This window comes from Phyllostomus discolor, chromosome 7 (assembly GCF_004126475.2).
Source record: "Phyllostomus discolor isolate MPI-MPIP mPhyDis1 chromosome 7, mPhyDis1.pri.v3, whole genome shotgun sequence".
NCBI lineage: Eukaryota > Metazoa > Chordata > Mammalia > Chiroptera > Phyllostomidae > Phyllostomus > Phyllostomus discolor.
The window spans coordinates 111,534,924-111,552,672 of NC_040909.2; the positions used below are offsets into that span (position 1 = coordinate 111,534,924).

Here is a 17,749-nt window from a genome sequence, read left to right on the forward strand (position 1 = left end):
CAACTTTATTGCTGTTTTCCTGTAAATTGTTCTTTATTTCATTTAGTGTATCCTTTGTTTCTGACGGGATCTTTTTTATATTGTTGAGGTCCTCAGTAAGTTCCTTGAGCATCCTTATAACTCTACATCTTATAGATTGCTTATCTCCATTTTGTTTAGTTCTTTTTCTGGGGTTTTGATCTATTATTTCATTTGGGCCACTTTGTCCCCTCATTTTGGCATAAGGCCTCCCTATGTTTGTTTCTATATATAAGGTAGAGCTGCTGTGACTTCTGTCTTGGTAGTGTTGCCTAATGTAGTAGGTGTCCCGTAGGGTCCAGTGGCATAGTCTCACCTATCACCCAAGCTAGGTACTCAAGGTGAGCCCTTTGTGTTGATTATACTCTTCTTTTATAGTTGAGCCTTGATTGCTGTTGTTAGTTCAATGGGAGGAATTTACCTGGGCCAGTCACCTTCAAGGACTTGCTATGACCACAGACCACCAATCTCAGCCATCCATGGAGGATCGGCTGTGCAGGGGTAGGGTGATGGTGCTCCAGTGTGGTCTGTAGTTGTCCACTGAGTGCATAGGCTCTGGGGTTTCTTGAGTGGTGCAGGCCAAGGTCAGCTCCTATCTGTGTTCTGCCCATGTCACTCACTCTGCATTAGCTATATTGCAACCTGAGATGGCTGCTACTTGTGCTGGACTTGGAGGTTCACAGAGTGAATCTAGGATGGCTGCTGGTAGTGCCTGGTCTAGGGCCACTTAGCAAGGGATATGGGGGCTGGGGGCTCACTGAGACCAGCTGTTGCTGGTCTGAGAGGATTTAGGAAGTGTGAAGCATGTGCCAAGACCAGTCATTCATATGGAAAAGTCACTGTTAACCCCTTTGGTGGGCCCATAAATTGGGTGGGATGGAGTCTCAGGGGATCCAGTGTGGGATCTCCAGTGTGTTAGCCAGGTTGATGGATTCTCAGATACGGCGCCTGCTTGCTGGCTCTGTTAAGGGAGGGTTCAGAAAAAGGACAATGGCCTCCGCTCACGTTTCTGTCTGGGAAGAAAGCTGTCCCTCAGCTCTTGCCATGATACCAGACACTTTCGTTCCTCTTGCATGACACTGATGCCTTTCAAGGTACTACCCCAGTGCTGGAGCTCAGAAGGAGTGAGTTGGACTGTCTGTGTGTGGTGTTCTCTAAGAAGAACTGCTTGGGACTCCAGAAGTTTCTTCCACCAATTTAATAACCACTGGTTTTTGCAGCCAAATGTTATGGGGACTTAATCATCCTGGCACTGGAATCCTGTGCTGGAGGCCTGGTGTGGGGCTGGGACTCTCCCTCTTGAGATATCCCTCCTAAATTTCTATCCACCACATGTGGATGTGGGACCAGACCATTCCACATCTGCATCCCTTCTACCAGTCTGGATGGATGTGGTTTCTTTAATTCCGTAGTTGTCAGACTGTTATTCAACTTGAGCTCTGATAGTTCTGACTGATGGTTGTTCTATAGTTAGTTGTAGTTTTGATGTGGTTGTGCGAGGAGGCACGCTGTATTCACCTGTGCTGCCATCTTGACCAGCTGATCATCAGCACGCATTTAAAAAATAACCTTGCCAAACATGGTGAATTTTTGTGTAGTCATTTTAATATTGAAGATGGAAAAAAATAAGCAACATTTTTGGCATATTATGCTTCATTATTTCAAGAAAGGTAAAAATGCAACGGAAACCCAGAAAAAGATTTTTGGGTTTATGGAGAAGGTGCTATGACTGATTGAACGTGTCAAAAGTGGTTTGTGAAGTTTCGTGTTGAAGATTCTAGCTGGATGATGCTTGATGGTCCAGTACACCAGTTTAAGTTGATAGAGTTCAAATTGAGACATTAACTGAGAACAGTTATACCACAAGGAAGATAGACAACATACTCAAAATTTTCAAATTAATAAAGTTATTGGTGAAAATGAAAAATGAGTATTGATCATTACAGAAAAGACCATATGGACTTTTTGGCCAACCCAATACAAATGTACTGCTTTTAGCTGCTACATTTCTGGTAATTTTTTGTGCAGCATAGAAAAATAATAAAGACAGACACATTATGCTTAACTATAATATATTCTGATTACCATCATGAAAACTTACCTAACCAGTGTTAGAACTGTATCTATAAATGTCTCCAGTTGCCTAATACCAGTTTGTGAAATGTGATTATTTGAAATACTATTAATATAAGAGCCAATAAACTAGAAATTGGTGGTCCTTTTCAGCTTCTTTTCTGGGCGTGTTGATTGTGAAAAAATTAGAAGAGTGAGAAGGAGAAAGTGTGTTTTCTCATTTTTTTTTTTTGTTGTTGCTAAAACTCTGTCTTGCTGGAAATGAGACCTTTTCACTGATGTCAGCTTTGTCTCACCAGTCTCAACCAGCATGAAGCCTTTTACAGTTAATACATTCCTAATAGCAAGCTGTGTTGACTCCCCTGTTCTTTTCTAGAGTTTCCTTTGATGCATTGGTGGCAGTAGACAGGACAGTTGAGACCTCACAAAAACAGGAAACATGTAGTGCTTTTGCGTTGTCTGTGATTGTAGAAGCAGAGAATACACAGTACTCTTACGATGTTGCTGAACATTTGTAGTCAATGTTAATTTCTTTCATTTATAATAAAATACTGTCTTCTTCTAGTCTTCTTCATTGTATATCACTTATTTATCCATGCCCTCCTTCGTATTAAAACTTAACTAGACCATTTGTGATTTGCTCCTGAATGCTTTTTATATTTATTCATTTAAATACATGTGTAGTTTTTGTTTTGATAAAACCCTTCCTCTCAGGGAAGACCCGTTTTTGATGGGAATGAGAATGGCACATGGGAACTCTGTGTCACTTATACTCTCTCACTTTGGTCAAACTCAGTCTGTATTCTTAGCTTACACTAGTCTGTAGTCACAAAAAATTATTTGAGGAGGGTTCTTATTTTTTGTGTTTCTACATAATACCTTTAGTTGCTTTTCTAATTTCACTAATTTAATACATTCTGTTTCTATTTAAATCACCTATAAAATAAGTGTTTCTTTCTGATGAATGCTACCTGTCATCCTGTTGCATATTATTTTACTGATCTTCTAGAAAGTAATCTGTGGTGCATTAGCAGTCAGTAAAGGTAAATACCAAAATGATTAATAAGTAGTTGAGAAGATGAGTAACTACCAAGAGTGCATTCTCTACTATAATGATTATGTAAATAATAGTGAGCTTATCTGATTATAGTTCAATACAAAGTTCTAAATTATGGTTTGACACAAATAATATTTTATGGAAAAAAGAATAATCTAAATATGAGATCTCTCTAGCAGTTTCACTTGTATATCAGACGTTTCTTTAGCACTTTAAGCCAGCTGCCTTGAGGGGTTAGTGGTATTCTGGTTTCACTGAATTGTCACTCAGAACTGTGGAAGGAAAAGTATATTATTCTTTTCTGTGACTCATTCAGTATGTAATATACCTTCACAGACAACACCCCTCTTGAATTTTTGTCTAACCTCCTACACAAAATTTGCCTGTTTTTGACTTTTTTATCTACAGCCTTCTCTTCTAAGTAACACAATTCCTTTCTTCCTTTGTTCAATTTTCCTTCTCTATTTTAATGAAAAGTGCTTTGATACCAAAATAAGCTTATATAGCATCATTCATTTTACATATGTATTCTAATATAGTGAGACTATAGCGGACTTTTGGAACTCTTCTTTTTAAAATTAATTGCCTTGTACTTTCTTCAGAGATAGCCCTGGAGTTTGTGAAGAAGGTGGAATATAATTTCAGGAATTGCCCCAAGGTCCTACTGCTCCTTAAATATCCTCCTTGGCTTTCTGAAATTCCATATATCCTTTCTTTTTTTCAGTTGTTTTTCTTTTTATTAAATTTATTGAGGCAACATTGGTTAATCAAATTATATAGGTTTCAAGTGTACAATTCTCTGATACTCCATCTGAATATTGCATTGTGTCTTTACTACCCAAAGTCAAATCTTCTTTTGTTACCATGTATTTGGCCTCTTTTAACCTTTATATAGATTTATAAAGATTTTAAAAGATTTATCTTTTCTGATAAATCTTGTATTTTCAAAAATCCCATTAAAATATATTTAACTAATAATCATAAACATGTTAACATTTTAGTGCCCTAATATAAACTTGTTTATTTTTAAAGACAGTTAGCTAGTAATACATTATGGAATGTATTTATTATTCTTTCATTTATTCTCACATTCAGCACTTAATTTTTATTATATGTCAAGCTATGTGCCAAGTAGATGAAAAAACATAGTAGTTCTCATGGTCTAGCATAGGCAGAAAAAGCAGAGAGCCATTCTATGTATGGGGAGCATCTTGTGGGGAGTCTCTCTTCGAAGGGTCTGTAGAAAACTCTAGGGTCCCAAGGAGAAATGGGAACATCAAGGTAAATAGCATTTCCTGAAAGGATGCTTAGGGTGTATACTTCTGCTTCATGGTGGATTTAGATACCATCCCAGAAGACTGAGTATTTACTGATTTGTAGAAGAACTAGGTGACAGTATTGCAATATCTATAACATAATAACTCTCAAGAACATTCAGTTGTTTGAAGTTTACTTTGGTCCTAAAAGTTGTTTCATAATGATATAAGTAGTTTTATTAAAAGTAGACTCATTCCTATTATCTATTCCACAAAACCTATCCTTTACTGATACCATTTTGAGTAGTTGTATAACAGGGTAAAAAAGATGGTATTAGGTTACATATAATTTGACAACTCTAGGAGAAATCTTCCAATTTTTTTTTGAAATATTTATTTTTTAGAGAGGGAAGGGAGGGAGAAAGAGAGAGAGAGAGAAACATCAATGTGCAGTTGCTGGGGGTCATGGCCTGCAACCCAGGCATGTGCCCTGACTGGGAACGGAACCTGTGATGCTTTGGTTCGAAGCCCGCTCTCAATCCACTGAGCTACGCCGGCCAGGGCTGAGAAATCTTCCAATTTAAGATTCCAAGTGATACAAGAAGTCCTTAGCCCTAGCCAGAGGGATCAGTTGTTTGTGGGATCTATTCCCAGTCAGAGAACATTTTTAGGTTGAGGGTGTGACCCCCTGTTGGGGCGTGCAGGAGAGGCACCCAGTCAGTGTTTCTTACATCAGTTCTCCTCCTCTTCCCAACTTCCTCTCTCTCTAAAAGCAATGAAAAAATGTCCTTGGGTAAGGATTTAGAAAAAAAGGAAACCTTCATGATAGTTGTCAAATCACATGCGTGTGCCACAATATAACATGTACTGGAGAACATCCTCCTCTGCCCAGGATGAAGTAACACGGACCAGATTTATCTTGCTACCTGAAACAACCAAAAATGGACAAAGCATGTTAAATAATGATTTCAAAATACTAGATAATAGACCAAGTTGGACAGTGATCCCTGAGAGGCTTAAGGTAAACTCAGCAGGATCTGGTGACTAATGAACTTGGGGAGTGAGAGAAAGGAGGCTTAGTGGTGTTCCAGGTTCTGGTTTTGATGTTTGGGTGGATAGTGATGCCACTAATGATAGCAGAAGCAGCTTTTTGGGCAGTGCAAAGGGCAAATAGGGAGACCGAATTTACACATGTATTTGAAATGCCTTGTGTGTAGGATTAGAGTGTAGGATATTCCTATCTAGAGGTTAAGGGAGAAATTCACAGTAGAGATGATAATTTTGGGACTTATATACAGATGGTTAAAACCAAGAAAGTGGGTCATTCAAAAAAAGTATGTAGAGATTAAAGAGCAGGGGGCCCAGGAAATACCAATTCTGAACGGTAAGGGAGGGTCAGAAGGTAGTGGGAAAGGTTGGAGAGTTAATGGAAGCCAAGGGTGTGTCGAATTTCCAGGAGTCAGTGGTCAGCAGTATCAAATTCTGGATGTGAACTATGGGCGTGACTTTATCTACCTGCAATATGAAATGGTTAGATTAAATAAATTTTATTATTTCCAATTCTAACATTCTTGTAAGATTATTTTGGTTCTTTTGCTTATATTATAACATACATAGTGCCTTTATTAGCTTTAACACCAACAATGAAGTTAATCTTACATGTCATTATGGATTAGTTATAAGTAGAGATACTGATATTCTTTACTTTTTCTTCCTTTTTTAAAAAAGGAAGAAATACACATAACACAATAAAATGCACATAACAAAATTTACCATCTTAACCATTTCTAAGTTTACAGTTTAGTTTGATGTTCCTCCTTTGACTAAGCTTATTGGGCATAAATTAACATATAATTACAGGAATAGTGAACAATTATCTTTGTATAGGTTATCTTGAATGTGATCTAGGTACCTTGCTTGCCTTGCCCTAGTCCTGGCCCTGTGTTATACATATTGTATCATTAGACATTTCCAGATATTAACATATATTTGAAAAGTTATAAGATAAAACTGGATTCTGATTAAGTGATTAAAATATGGGTCCTAAAGTTCTGAGTTTTTTAAAGTAGTGTCCATTTTTCAAAGATGTTTTATAAATCAAAATAAAAAACAGAAAACCCTGAAGCTGTCATCAGAAAGAACAGAACGTTGCAACTTAAAGCCATCAAAGGATTATGCTTTTAGTGGACATTTGAGCAAGTAAATGTGTTTGGAATCAGAGTTTCTGGAAAGTTGATTTTGAAGCCAAAGTTCATATTTTCTAAGTCCCTGTTCTCTTATATTAATGATAGAAGACTTAAATTGCATAAAGACATAAATAGTATTTGTTTTTCAGTGGGAGAGGGACCTGTCACACTTCATTGTAGTGGATTATTTTACAGTGCTACATGTATTCTTGAACAGTTTTTTAAAAATATGAACTTGGTTTGGGGCCTTTTCACAGTAGATTAACATAAACGAAATTGTTCTTTGCAGTTTTTCTCTGTCTGCTGATTAGCAAAGATCCTGTGTTTTACACTTCAAAAGCTACCTTTTTATCCAGAAAAGCACATAATTGGCAATGGCATGCAGTTGACAAAATAAAGTGCTCTGGCCTGGAATTCACTAATAAAGGAGAACACTGTCCTGGTGTTTGCCAAGCTCAGTTTTCTCATCTTTTACATTGAAGATAATGTTGATGTCCTGTGTCATTTCTTGGGTGTGTTTGTACTTTTTGAAGTCTTCTGAGTGTATAGTATAGTGTAATGTACTCTTTGTTTTCCACACTAAACATCCTTGTCTCCTTCTTTTGTGAATAATGCTGTATTATTTCTGTAGGAAACTGCTTCCCACATTTTGTGTGATTTTGGTGAGAGTACCAACGTTTCTCAAGTATCATATAAGCCAGTTAAGGTAGACCAGTTGGATTTTTCCTCCCCAGAATTACATGTAGAATATGATCAGTGATGGTGTAATCACATTACGTGAAATACTTGATGTCCTTGTGTCCATCGGACTTCCTGGCTTATCTCCAGGATTAAATAAGAGTAGATGTTCCAGGCTAGAAAGATCGAAGGTTAATCACCTAAATGTAAAAGTAATTTTTTTTGCATATAATGCCTAAAATTTTGCACACAGGACCATATTTTTATTTACACACACTGAGAAAGTAATGGTAATTGAGGGGTAGTTTGTTAGAAGGGAGAAATCTGAAATGCAGATTTAGGAGTCTTTTTGTGTCTTCCCCACAGGAAGAGTACTGAGATTTTTAACACTCACTCTGAAAATGAAGACATCCAAGGTTTACTTTTGAGGTTTTTAACCTAATGCACTAAATAAGTATATTTAGATTTCTGCTATGTGTAACACACCCAAAGCATTTTTATAAAGTATTAAGAATTTATAAAATAGGAAAACTGTGATTTGGGTAATTGTATATTTGTTGTAGTACACATGAAATATTTTGGTTAACCCTATGTACATAGATAGTTCAGCCATAAGCAGCAGCATCTTAAAACAAATGAACTGTGAACACCAATAAATCCCTGAGGCTTAGTATATGGATCTGGCAGGTCGTAGATATTTAGTGTATGTTTATTGACTTTGTTTACTTAGCAGACACTTAGGAGGCAGTTATTGTGTTAGATCTCTCTGTCAATGCTGACTTCATTGCATGTGCAGGTGAGAAGTGTGAAGTCATAGGCAGTTGAAATAACTTGTCAGAGGTCCCAGGCTGGAGTTGAACTCATCTCTTGATAAGTCAGTTATTTAAATTACCTTACCAGGTGTCTCTGTGGTAAACAATTATTTTTAATTGACATTTATATCTGATGCTAATAAAAATAATTGTGTCCATTTATTTCATTATTATTTACTTAGGACCTAGTACATGCTAGGCACTGTACTGTGTACTGAGACTGTAGAATGAACGAATAGGCAGTGTCTGACATTATGCAGCTTATGTTCTATTGAACATTCTCTAGGGCTGTAGGCATTTTAAAACCCTATTGTTTCAAGTTTTTTAAGCACTCGGACTATGTCTTTTGTCTCTGTGTTCCTTACTTCCAGATCAGTTCATGGTAAACACTGAAGAATTCATCAGTAAAAAAAGAAAACATGAATGAAATTATAACCTGAAATGTTTGCTCATTTTTGTTTTTTTATTTGAAACTGTTTCCTAAAAAATAAAATATGTTCACACAGAGAATACTTCATTCTTTAGCAATTTTGCATAAAATAATTATACCTAAGTTTCAGGTTTTAAAGAAAGAGAAACATGTTATTTGGTAATAAGAAATAGGAACATTATTTAAAAGGGCACAGAATGTAGTATAACATTTAGAGCATTTAATGTAAAGTGTTCTATACGATAGACAGTGGCCTAAATAAAATATTCAGATTAGTATGTAAATGAAACCTATCTTAGCCTCTTCTTTTTAACTGAGTTGTATCACAGTATGGAGCACACAAATTAGAAAAATCTAAGTTTACCATACCTTACATGTGGGCGTACACAAAGGCATATATCTTTTTAACTGTCACACAAACTTAGAACTTCAGAAAAAAACTACATGACAGTCATTTTATTTATTAAAATAAGGATACTGAATAATTTCAACTTTATTGGTTTATTCTCAGTATATAATACTTAAATATGTAGCCCTTGACCTAATAGGAATCAAAATAGAGGTGGTTCTCCTTCAAGAATTTGCAATAATCCCTTCACTTTAACACATGAATGTGTTCAATATTGGGGAAAGAACACGTTGCTACCAAAACTGAAATAAGATCCTTGAAACAGAAAGGATGTTGCCATGGAAAAATGAAGTAACACTCAGTGCAGCTGTGATGCATTAATGAATAGGATATTTTTTTAAAAGATCATTTGTGTTTGGTGTGGCTCAGAGGGTCCCAACCAGATGGTTTCCATGAACAGGATCTGACCCCCAGTTTGAGGACTTCTTACTGGCAGATTACTTCATTTTCTTTCCCTTGGATTGTCAGATCCTTACATTAATGCAGAATTTACTGCTGCAGATTTCTGTTCACTTACATAAATCATTCAACATTTTACATTAAAACCACAATTTTAGATGTACAGTTTAACAGTTATTTTAAAAGTGTAAAAAGATTTATGTGATAGCTTTAGTATATATAATAGATGTAACATTATAAGTTTGAGCAATTTGGATTATGTATATGTTTTGCTTCTTATCATTAAGAAATCCTCACAACATATATCATGTTTTAGAAAGTTGTTGTGTATTTCATGCTTATATTGCCAATTCTGTATGCATCTCTAAAGGTTGTTAAATTTGATGAAATAATTTATTTCTGAATTAGTGGAATTTTGGAACAAGTTTATTTTGGAAATTTTGGCACATTTTAAGTTTGTTTCTCAGGGCTTACATGTATTTATATATGGTGGCATATTAAACTAATTACCTCACATCATTGAAAGCATTTTTTAACAGAGCATTAATACCTATATGAAGTGTAAAATATGGATTCTTTATAGTTTGACCTTGTAGCCGTAACTGATGTAGGAGAATATGCTCTCAGTGTGCCCTTTTAACTTGTGTGATTACGCATCAATAATGATGTATGTTAAAAACTTGAGAACTCAAATGTAACACATCTGAGACAATATACTCTTCTATTTCACAACAATGTGTTGTGATACTAAATCAATTAACTACTTAACATATACATACTTAAATTATCTAAGCTGCAAGAGAAAATTCTAGAACTAAAAAATGAGCTCATACTCCATGACCCAATGTATTTATTTTTGCAAAATTTTACTTATATCTTTCTTTACTAAATTCATCAGTTTGTCCATGTACAAAACTGTTGAAGCAAAGATGAGTTAAGTTTGCTTACTTATAAGGCTAGGAAATTATTTATTGTAACAAGGAATTCCAGACTTGTTATATAATCATTTTTGCTCTCAGTAAGGAATATATTAGCCCCAAGAGAAGTAATGTTACTATATTCTTAGTTATTATTTATAAAATATAGTATCTTTGCTAATATAATTTGTTAGGCTATCAAAGTATTTATCAACCAAACAAATTTTATTTTTATTATACTTTTAGGTAATACTTTTATATGCCAGATATTTTATAGAAAATAACAGGTCATACTTTTAAGTTTAAAAATAATTCAAGTATGCTAGTATGTTTGGGCAATTTACTAACCAGGTACAGAATATTACTTTGTAAGAACCAACTAAGACTACTAGACTTTAACCTACTTTGCTTTTGAATTGAGAACTCATGATGAGATGAAGTCAAATTGATTTGGGCTTAGTCTTCTTTTAACTCTCTAAGGGCCTAGCAACCTGAGTAACTATATCAGGGCTAGGGAAGCCTGAAACCACAGGGTAAGTGGTAATAGTTTGAAGTATGATAAAAGCAAGAAATACACTCTGATTTTGAAGTCTTTTGAATTTTCTTCATTACCATGTATCTATATATACACACAAATGTGATACCCACACACTTGAGCCTTGGTGTACATGTGTATAAAAAGAGAAAGTATGGGCTAGAAACATGTTCTGTTTTAATTGTTTGCCTAGAGATATAATCTGAACATTTTAAACATTTTTTCTTATATTTTCATCTGTAAAGTAAAACAGGAAGAGCCAACTTCACATAGAAATAACAGTTTGTGGTCTTTTTAAATTTAATTTTTTTAAGCAAGAGCAATAAAATGCTAGTCAGTTCTAAGGGCTTAGATGGTGTTAACAAAATCTAATGAACTGCAAAAGGAGGAGGGTTTTCTCACCTTTTATGCCAGCACATTTTGTAACTCGATTATTTTCTTGGAAAGAACTGTGGAAAGGCAGATATATTTTCATCTCATGTCACTGTGCCCTTTTGATCAAATTTATAGCAAAAAACAAAACCTTCAAGTATGCAATATTTTATTTGCTTGCCTGTTTATTCTGGTAAAGATGTTAGTGTTTGAGGGTCTGTTTACTCCCAGATTTAGTCTGATCCAGATATTTCAATTCTGCTTTTCTTTTCTAGCTTGAAGTACAGTCTTGTTGTGTGTTCATTCCAAATGATAGCCTGCCTTCCCCAAGTACGATTGTGTCTGGTGACATTCCTGGAACTGTAAGAAGTTGGTACCATGGACAAACCAGCATGCCTGGGACGCTTGTCGTCTGCTTGCCTCAAATAAAGATTATCAGTGCTGGCCACAAGTACATGGAACCTCTGCAGGAGATTCCATTTGTCATCCCAAGACCCATCCTTGAAGAAGGTACATTTAAAGATACTATTTTATGGTTATTCTATTTTGTACTGATAATTTTAATTTTGCTTTTTAAAATATACTAGTGCATATGTAAGTCAGCCTTCTCATTGAAAGACCTACATGAAGGTAAACTAAGTGATCTACAAAGTGATCTAAAAACAGATTCACAAAGTCAATGAACATAAACTAAGCAATGCTGTTTATTGGCACCCATCTTTCAATCATAATCATATATTTCTATATGTATGTAAGTAGAGACTATGTACAAAAGATTATGTTCATTATAGTATAATCATTAACATGCTAAAAAGATAACATTAACTTGTGAAAGAAGTTGGTTTCAGATACATACATTAGGCTGAACTAAGACTGTTGAGTAGGTTTATCTTAATTTAAGCCACTTATGAATGGCTATAACATATAAATATTCAAATGAATATATTATTTATATCAAGCATGATGTATATCTAGGTTTCTCATTTATTTAAATAATGTAGGTAATTGTGTGATGATTAGAGGTGTGACTCCTTAATAAGTACTTGATTTCTGTTATTGCAGTCTTTTCAGTTGCAAATTCATACCCTTTTGAACTTTGACATATCTGTCTCAAACAGTGTGTGAACCTGGAAAAGTTTTAAATCTCAAAGTAAATAATGTGAATTTATATTTTAATAACAAGGTATAAATTTTTGACACTGCTGAACAGGCCAACACCTTGTTCATATTATTAGAATGTAAGTGTGTGAATCCTGATATCATAAAGATCACTATTCATACTATTATTTAAAGCAGGTACAGCCTGTGCAGCTTTGACTGTGACTCAATGTTGATTTCTCTCTCATTTTCTCTATATTGAAATTTTAACTGAAATCTAGTTATCTCAGATTGTCAGAATTAAGCATTATTTTACTGTCAGAAATTGATGTTTATGTTTAATATTAAATATGAATGTCCATTATAAAATTATAGGATTCTGGAGCTAGAACAAAGTTTTTTAGAATTTTTTTTACTCAATGTTTTCTTGATGCAAGAATCCTTTTTCTAACATATTGAACATACCCATTCTTTGCTATTTGCTCTTGATTATAGGGAATTTTTTATTATTACAACAGATGTAGTATATCATATAAGGATAGGCTAGCCCCATAAAGCAAGCAGGAGAGTGATCCCTCTTTTTGTTTTAACTCTGAAATATTTCTTGTAAGTTAAAATGATTTGTCCCTTGATTATTTTGTTGAAACTCCTGATATATGTATAACAACTTTTAAAGAGTCTTAAATTAAACCTTTAGTCCATTTTGAGTTTATTTTTGTGTATGGTGTAAGAAGGTGGTCTAGTTTCATTTTATTGTATGTATCTGATCAGTTTTCCCAATATCATTTATTGAATAGACTTTCTTTATTCCATTGTATGTTTTTGCCTCCTGTGTCATATATTAATTGAACATGTATGTGTAGGTTTATTTCAGGGCTGTTCTGTTGATCTATGTCTTTGTTTTTATGGCAATACCTTGCTTTTTTGATTACTATAACCTTGTAGTATAGTTTGATACTAGGTAGCATGATATCTTGCACTTTGTTCTTCTTTCTCATGAAGAACATGAATACTTCTTGAATACTTCTATTCAGAGTATTTTGTGGTCCATAAAAATTTTAGGAGTATTTGTTCTAGTTCTTTGAAAAACATCATTGTTATTTTGATAAGGATTACATTGAATCTACAGATTGTTTGGGGTAGTCTGAACATTTTAACAATGTTAATTCTTCCTGTTCTCAGAATGGCATATGCTTACATTTATTTTCATCTTCTTCAGTTTCTTTCTTTAATGTGTTATAATTTTGTAAGTATAGGTCTTTTACCTCTTTGGTTAAATTTAGTCTTGATACCGGGTTGGCCAAAAAGTTTGTTTAGTTTTTTCCATAAAATAAAGGACACATTTTTTATTTTTACCAATAACTTCATTGATGTGGACATTTTGAGTATATCAGCTATCTCCTGTGTGGCATAACGTTGATTGTTCTCAGTTAATGTCTTGATTTGATCGCTCTCAACTTCAACTGGTCTATCTAACCACAGAGCATCGTCCAGTGAGAAATACCTAGCACAAAACTTTGCAGCCCACTTTCGACATGTTTAATCAGTCACAGCACTGTCTCCATAGCTTGCACAAATCTTTTTTTTTTTGCATTTCAGTTACATTTTTTATATTTCTTGAAATAATAAACCATATTACACCAAAAATGTTGCTTATTTTCTTCCATCTTCAATGGTGACACAAATTTCGCCAATTTTGATAACTTTTTTTTAAATGCATGCTGATATGATAGCTGTTACAATACAATCTAACAAAATTGTTTTAAATGAAGTTACAACTAAGAGCTACTAGAGCCATCTTACAGAAAAAAAACAAATGAACTTTTTGGCCAACCCAATATATATATATTTTTTTGATGCAGTAGTAAATGGAATTGTTTTCTTTTATTTTCTCTTTCTGATATTTTGTTATTGGTGTATAAATTACAACTGATTTCTGAATATTAATATTGTATTCTGCTACTTTACTGAATTTATCAAATCTTATAACTTTTTGGTGGACTCTTTAGGGTGATCTAATAGAATATCATGTCATCTGCAAATAATGACAGTTTTACTTTCCCATTTGGATGCTTTTTAGTTCTTATCTGATGATATACTAGGGCTTCCAATACTATGTTGAATGACACTGGTGAAAGTTGACATCCTTGTCTTGTTCTTGATCTTAAGGAAAATGCTTTTTGTTTTTTCTTACTCAGTATGATGTTATCTGTGGGTTTGTCATGTATGGCATTTATTATGTTGAGCTGTGTACCCTGTATTCATACTTGGCATAGAGTTTTTGTCATAGACGGATGTTGGGTTTTGTCAGATGTTTTATTTCTGAATTTATTGATATAATTGTATGATTTTATCCTTTATTTTGTTTATGTGGTATATCATATTAATTGATTTGTGAATATTGTATTAGCCTTGCATCCCAGGAATAAATTCCACTTGATCATGCTGTATGATCTTTTCAATGTGTTGCTGGATCTGGTTTGCTAATATTTTGTTGAGGATTTTGCATCATTAGGGATACTGGCCTATAATTTTCTCTTTTTGCAATGTCTTTGTTTGGTTTTGGAATTAGGGTAATGGTGGCCTCATATCAGCTTTGGAGCCTTTCCTCCTGTTGAATTTTAGAATAGTTTAAGAAGGATAGATGTTGATCCTTTTTTGAGTGTTGGGTAACATTCACATGTGAAGGCATTTAGTCCATGACTTTTGTTTTTTGGGGAGATTTTTTATTATTAATTTGATTTTATTTGTAGTAACTGGTCTGTTCAGATTTTCTGTTTCTTCTTGATTCAGTTTTGGAAGGTTGTGTGTTTCTAGGAGTTTACCCATTTTTTTCAGGTTTTAAATTATTTGGCAGGGTTTTATCTTTAGTCGCCCCTAGTTGTGAACAAGGTTGTTCAAATCACCAGTTTTGAAAATACTCAAGCCATTTGTTTTGCCTACCTCTGATTTTTCTGGCTTCCTTCAGTCCCTGGCTTTAATAATTTTTACCTTTTGGGAAATACATTAATTAATTTTAAAAGATATTGTGTGTGTGTGTGTGTGTGTGTGTGTGTGTGTAAATCAAGTTATTAATTCTAGTCATTGCAATATATAAGCAAATTACAAATACGTTATTTGTATTTCTTTTGGCATTCAAGTCATTTGGGGTACTCAATCTACCACGTTGCTGGAAATAGAATCCCTCAGTAATTCAGAGATATTGTGACATTTTATCCCCTGTTTTCTAGTGATGAGAGGACTGACTGCCCCACTGTTTTTATCTGTTCAGTGCTCCTTTAAAATCCCTCTTATTCCTACACCACTCCTGCCAACTTCTGTTTGTCCTTTTCGTATGACAGAATATTTTATTCTCATCTTGTTTTTCAAATACATTATGAATGACTTAAGAACTGCGGAAGTCCCTGTCTTTAAAGCATAAGATGTTATTATATTCTCTGATTTTTTTCTTAGAACTTATTTAGATAGTATGTTAGTTTATTTTGAACTTCAGAACTACCAGATAGAGAGGGCTAGAATCAGATAGAAAATCGAAGTCTGTTTGTCATACTCCCTTGGAAAATATAGAGTAGTTATATAATCAACATTGAGTCCTAAAGGAATAAACAGTTTTTTAACGATGTAGTTATTTTCATTGTCCACCTGCACTGTGAGGAAAGTAGATTAATTCACATATTTACATCTTTTTTAGTTATTAAAAAACTGTAGATTTTAACTTTTTATTAAGAACCACAAATTTAATTTTTTTCTTCATTTTAAAGGGTGTTTATTAAAAAATGTGTGTGTATAATGCTTTGATGCATGTGTGTAAATAATAGTGTACTCTTCATCCTTGTATCTGTGCATAAATGGAGAAAGGATCTGGAGGTCTATTTACTCATTTTTTGAATTTTCATCTAGTCCTCCAGGCTTCAGTGCCACTCTGCATTGTCTTTTTCAGACATACTTGAGTATTAGAACCTGCCAAGGATAGAGGTCATGAATTAGTTTTAGCTTATATCTAACCCCTCTGGGTCTCAGTCACTTATCCTTTATCTATTATATTTCTGTGTTTAAAATTTTTGTGATAATTTTTACCTCCCATCATGTCCTCTCCCTATAGTGCTTTTGGATTTATGTATTTTGTCTCACTGTCTTTTGGCTGGTTTCGGAATTTACATAGGTATTTTAGTCATTCATGTTCAACTAGATATAGAATGTGCCTAAATCTATATCATTTTCCTGTTTTACTCCTTTCTAGACTCTTTCCTGATACTATTGTTTTCTGTTCAGTTCATTTTTACTCAGTGAGTGTGTTTTTAGTAAATAAAGAGCAGGGATGTCAAACTCATTTTCACCGAGGGCCACATCAGCCTTGTGGATGCCTTCAAACAGCTGAATGTAGAACTCCTTGCCCCTAGTTAAGGAGTAGTTACATGTACACAGTCCTAAAAGTACATTCGGCCCTTTGAAGGCAACTGTGAGGCTGATTTGGCACCTGGTGAAAAATGAGTTCGATGCCCATGGTATAGAGGATATTTTTGGAGGGTAGGAGGGGTGCAGAAGTAGGTAGGAAAACTGGAGGGAGGGAGGTTAGTTAGATAATGCAGTCGGTTGTTGTGGTTGTTTAGAAATATAATTGTCAGAACCAGGATGATGGTGATGGGGATGGAGAGAATGGGAAGAGTAGAGAAATTTTAACCCCAAACTAGCAAAACATTGTGATTGGATTAGTTATGGATAGTGAAGTAGTAAATGTGTAGAATGGCACTATGGTTCCTAACTAGGATGTCTATGTAGATGTTTGTGTAGCTAGTATTTCGATTATAAATAAAGCTTTATGTTTAGATGTGTAAGGCGAAACAGATGAATTTAGGTTGGAACATGCTGTGACTTGCTTGTGAGACATTCAAATAAATACACCTAATGAGCTGTTGCATATATGAGACCAGAGCTCAAAAGAGAGGTCTTTGTTAGAGATGTACAATGATAGCTGGGAAAACCATGAAAAATGTATATAGTGACAGGTAAGTAAAATCTAGGTAGAAAAGGGGAGAACACTAATGTTTATTGGATAGGAAGGAAAGGAATACTCTGTGTTAGAAACTGCAAATAACAGGTAAGGTAAATAAAGGAAAATCATGAAGAAATAGTGTCATAGAAGAACTATTGTAGCAGAGATCTGGTGAGATAAGGACTAAAAGATGTGAAAGTCCTCATTACAATACTTTCCCACATTACAGTACTTTCAGAGAAAGTCAACATAAGTCAGATAACACAAATATACAGTGTTGTACTGAAAACTATTTGAGAAGTATGGGAGGGAGAGGATGGATATATACCTTCATAGTCTTTCTCTGCAAACAACAAAGTCAGGATAATTTAAGTAAAAATGGAACTCAGTGACTCATTGTCTATTTTCTACTATGTAAAACAACTTTGACTTTTAAGTTTCAGTATTAATCCCACCATTTTACTCTTGTGGTTATTGAAGACCATGTTTCCAATTAAAACTTTCTTTTTTTCCCTC

The 17,749-nt window shown here is 34.3% G+C and overlaps 1 protein-coding gene across 9 annotated transcripts in view; it reads left to right on the top strand.

The window, feature by feature from the left end:
- VPS13B (vacuolar protein sorting 13 homolog B) overlaps window positions 1-17,749 on the top strand; it is a 702,408-nt gene that overhangs the window by 293,769 nt on the left and 390,890 nt on the right. For all 9 annotated transcript variants that reach the window (XR_004904391.1, XM_036031293.1, XM_028534101.2 and 6 more), the window contains one exon: window positions 11,418-11,652. Coding sequence is in view for 8 of the 9 variants with exons in the window: in XM_036031293.1 (XP_035887186.1) it covers window positions 11,418-11,652 (235 nt within the window). In the remaining variant the exon portion in view is untranslated. The remainder of the gene's footprint in view (window positions 1-11,417; window positions 11,653-17,749) is intronic.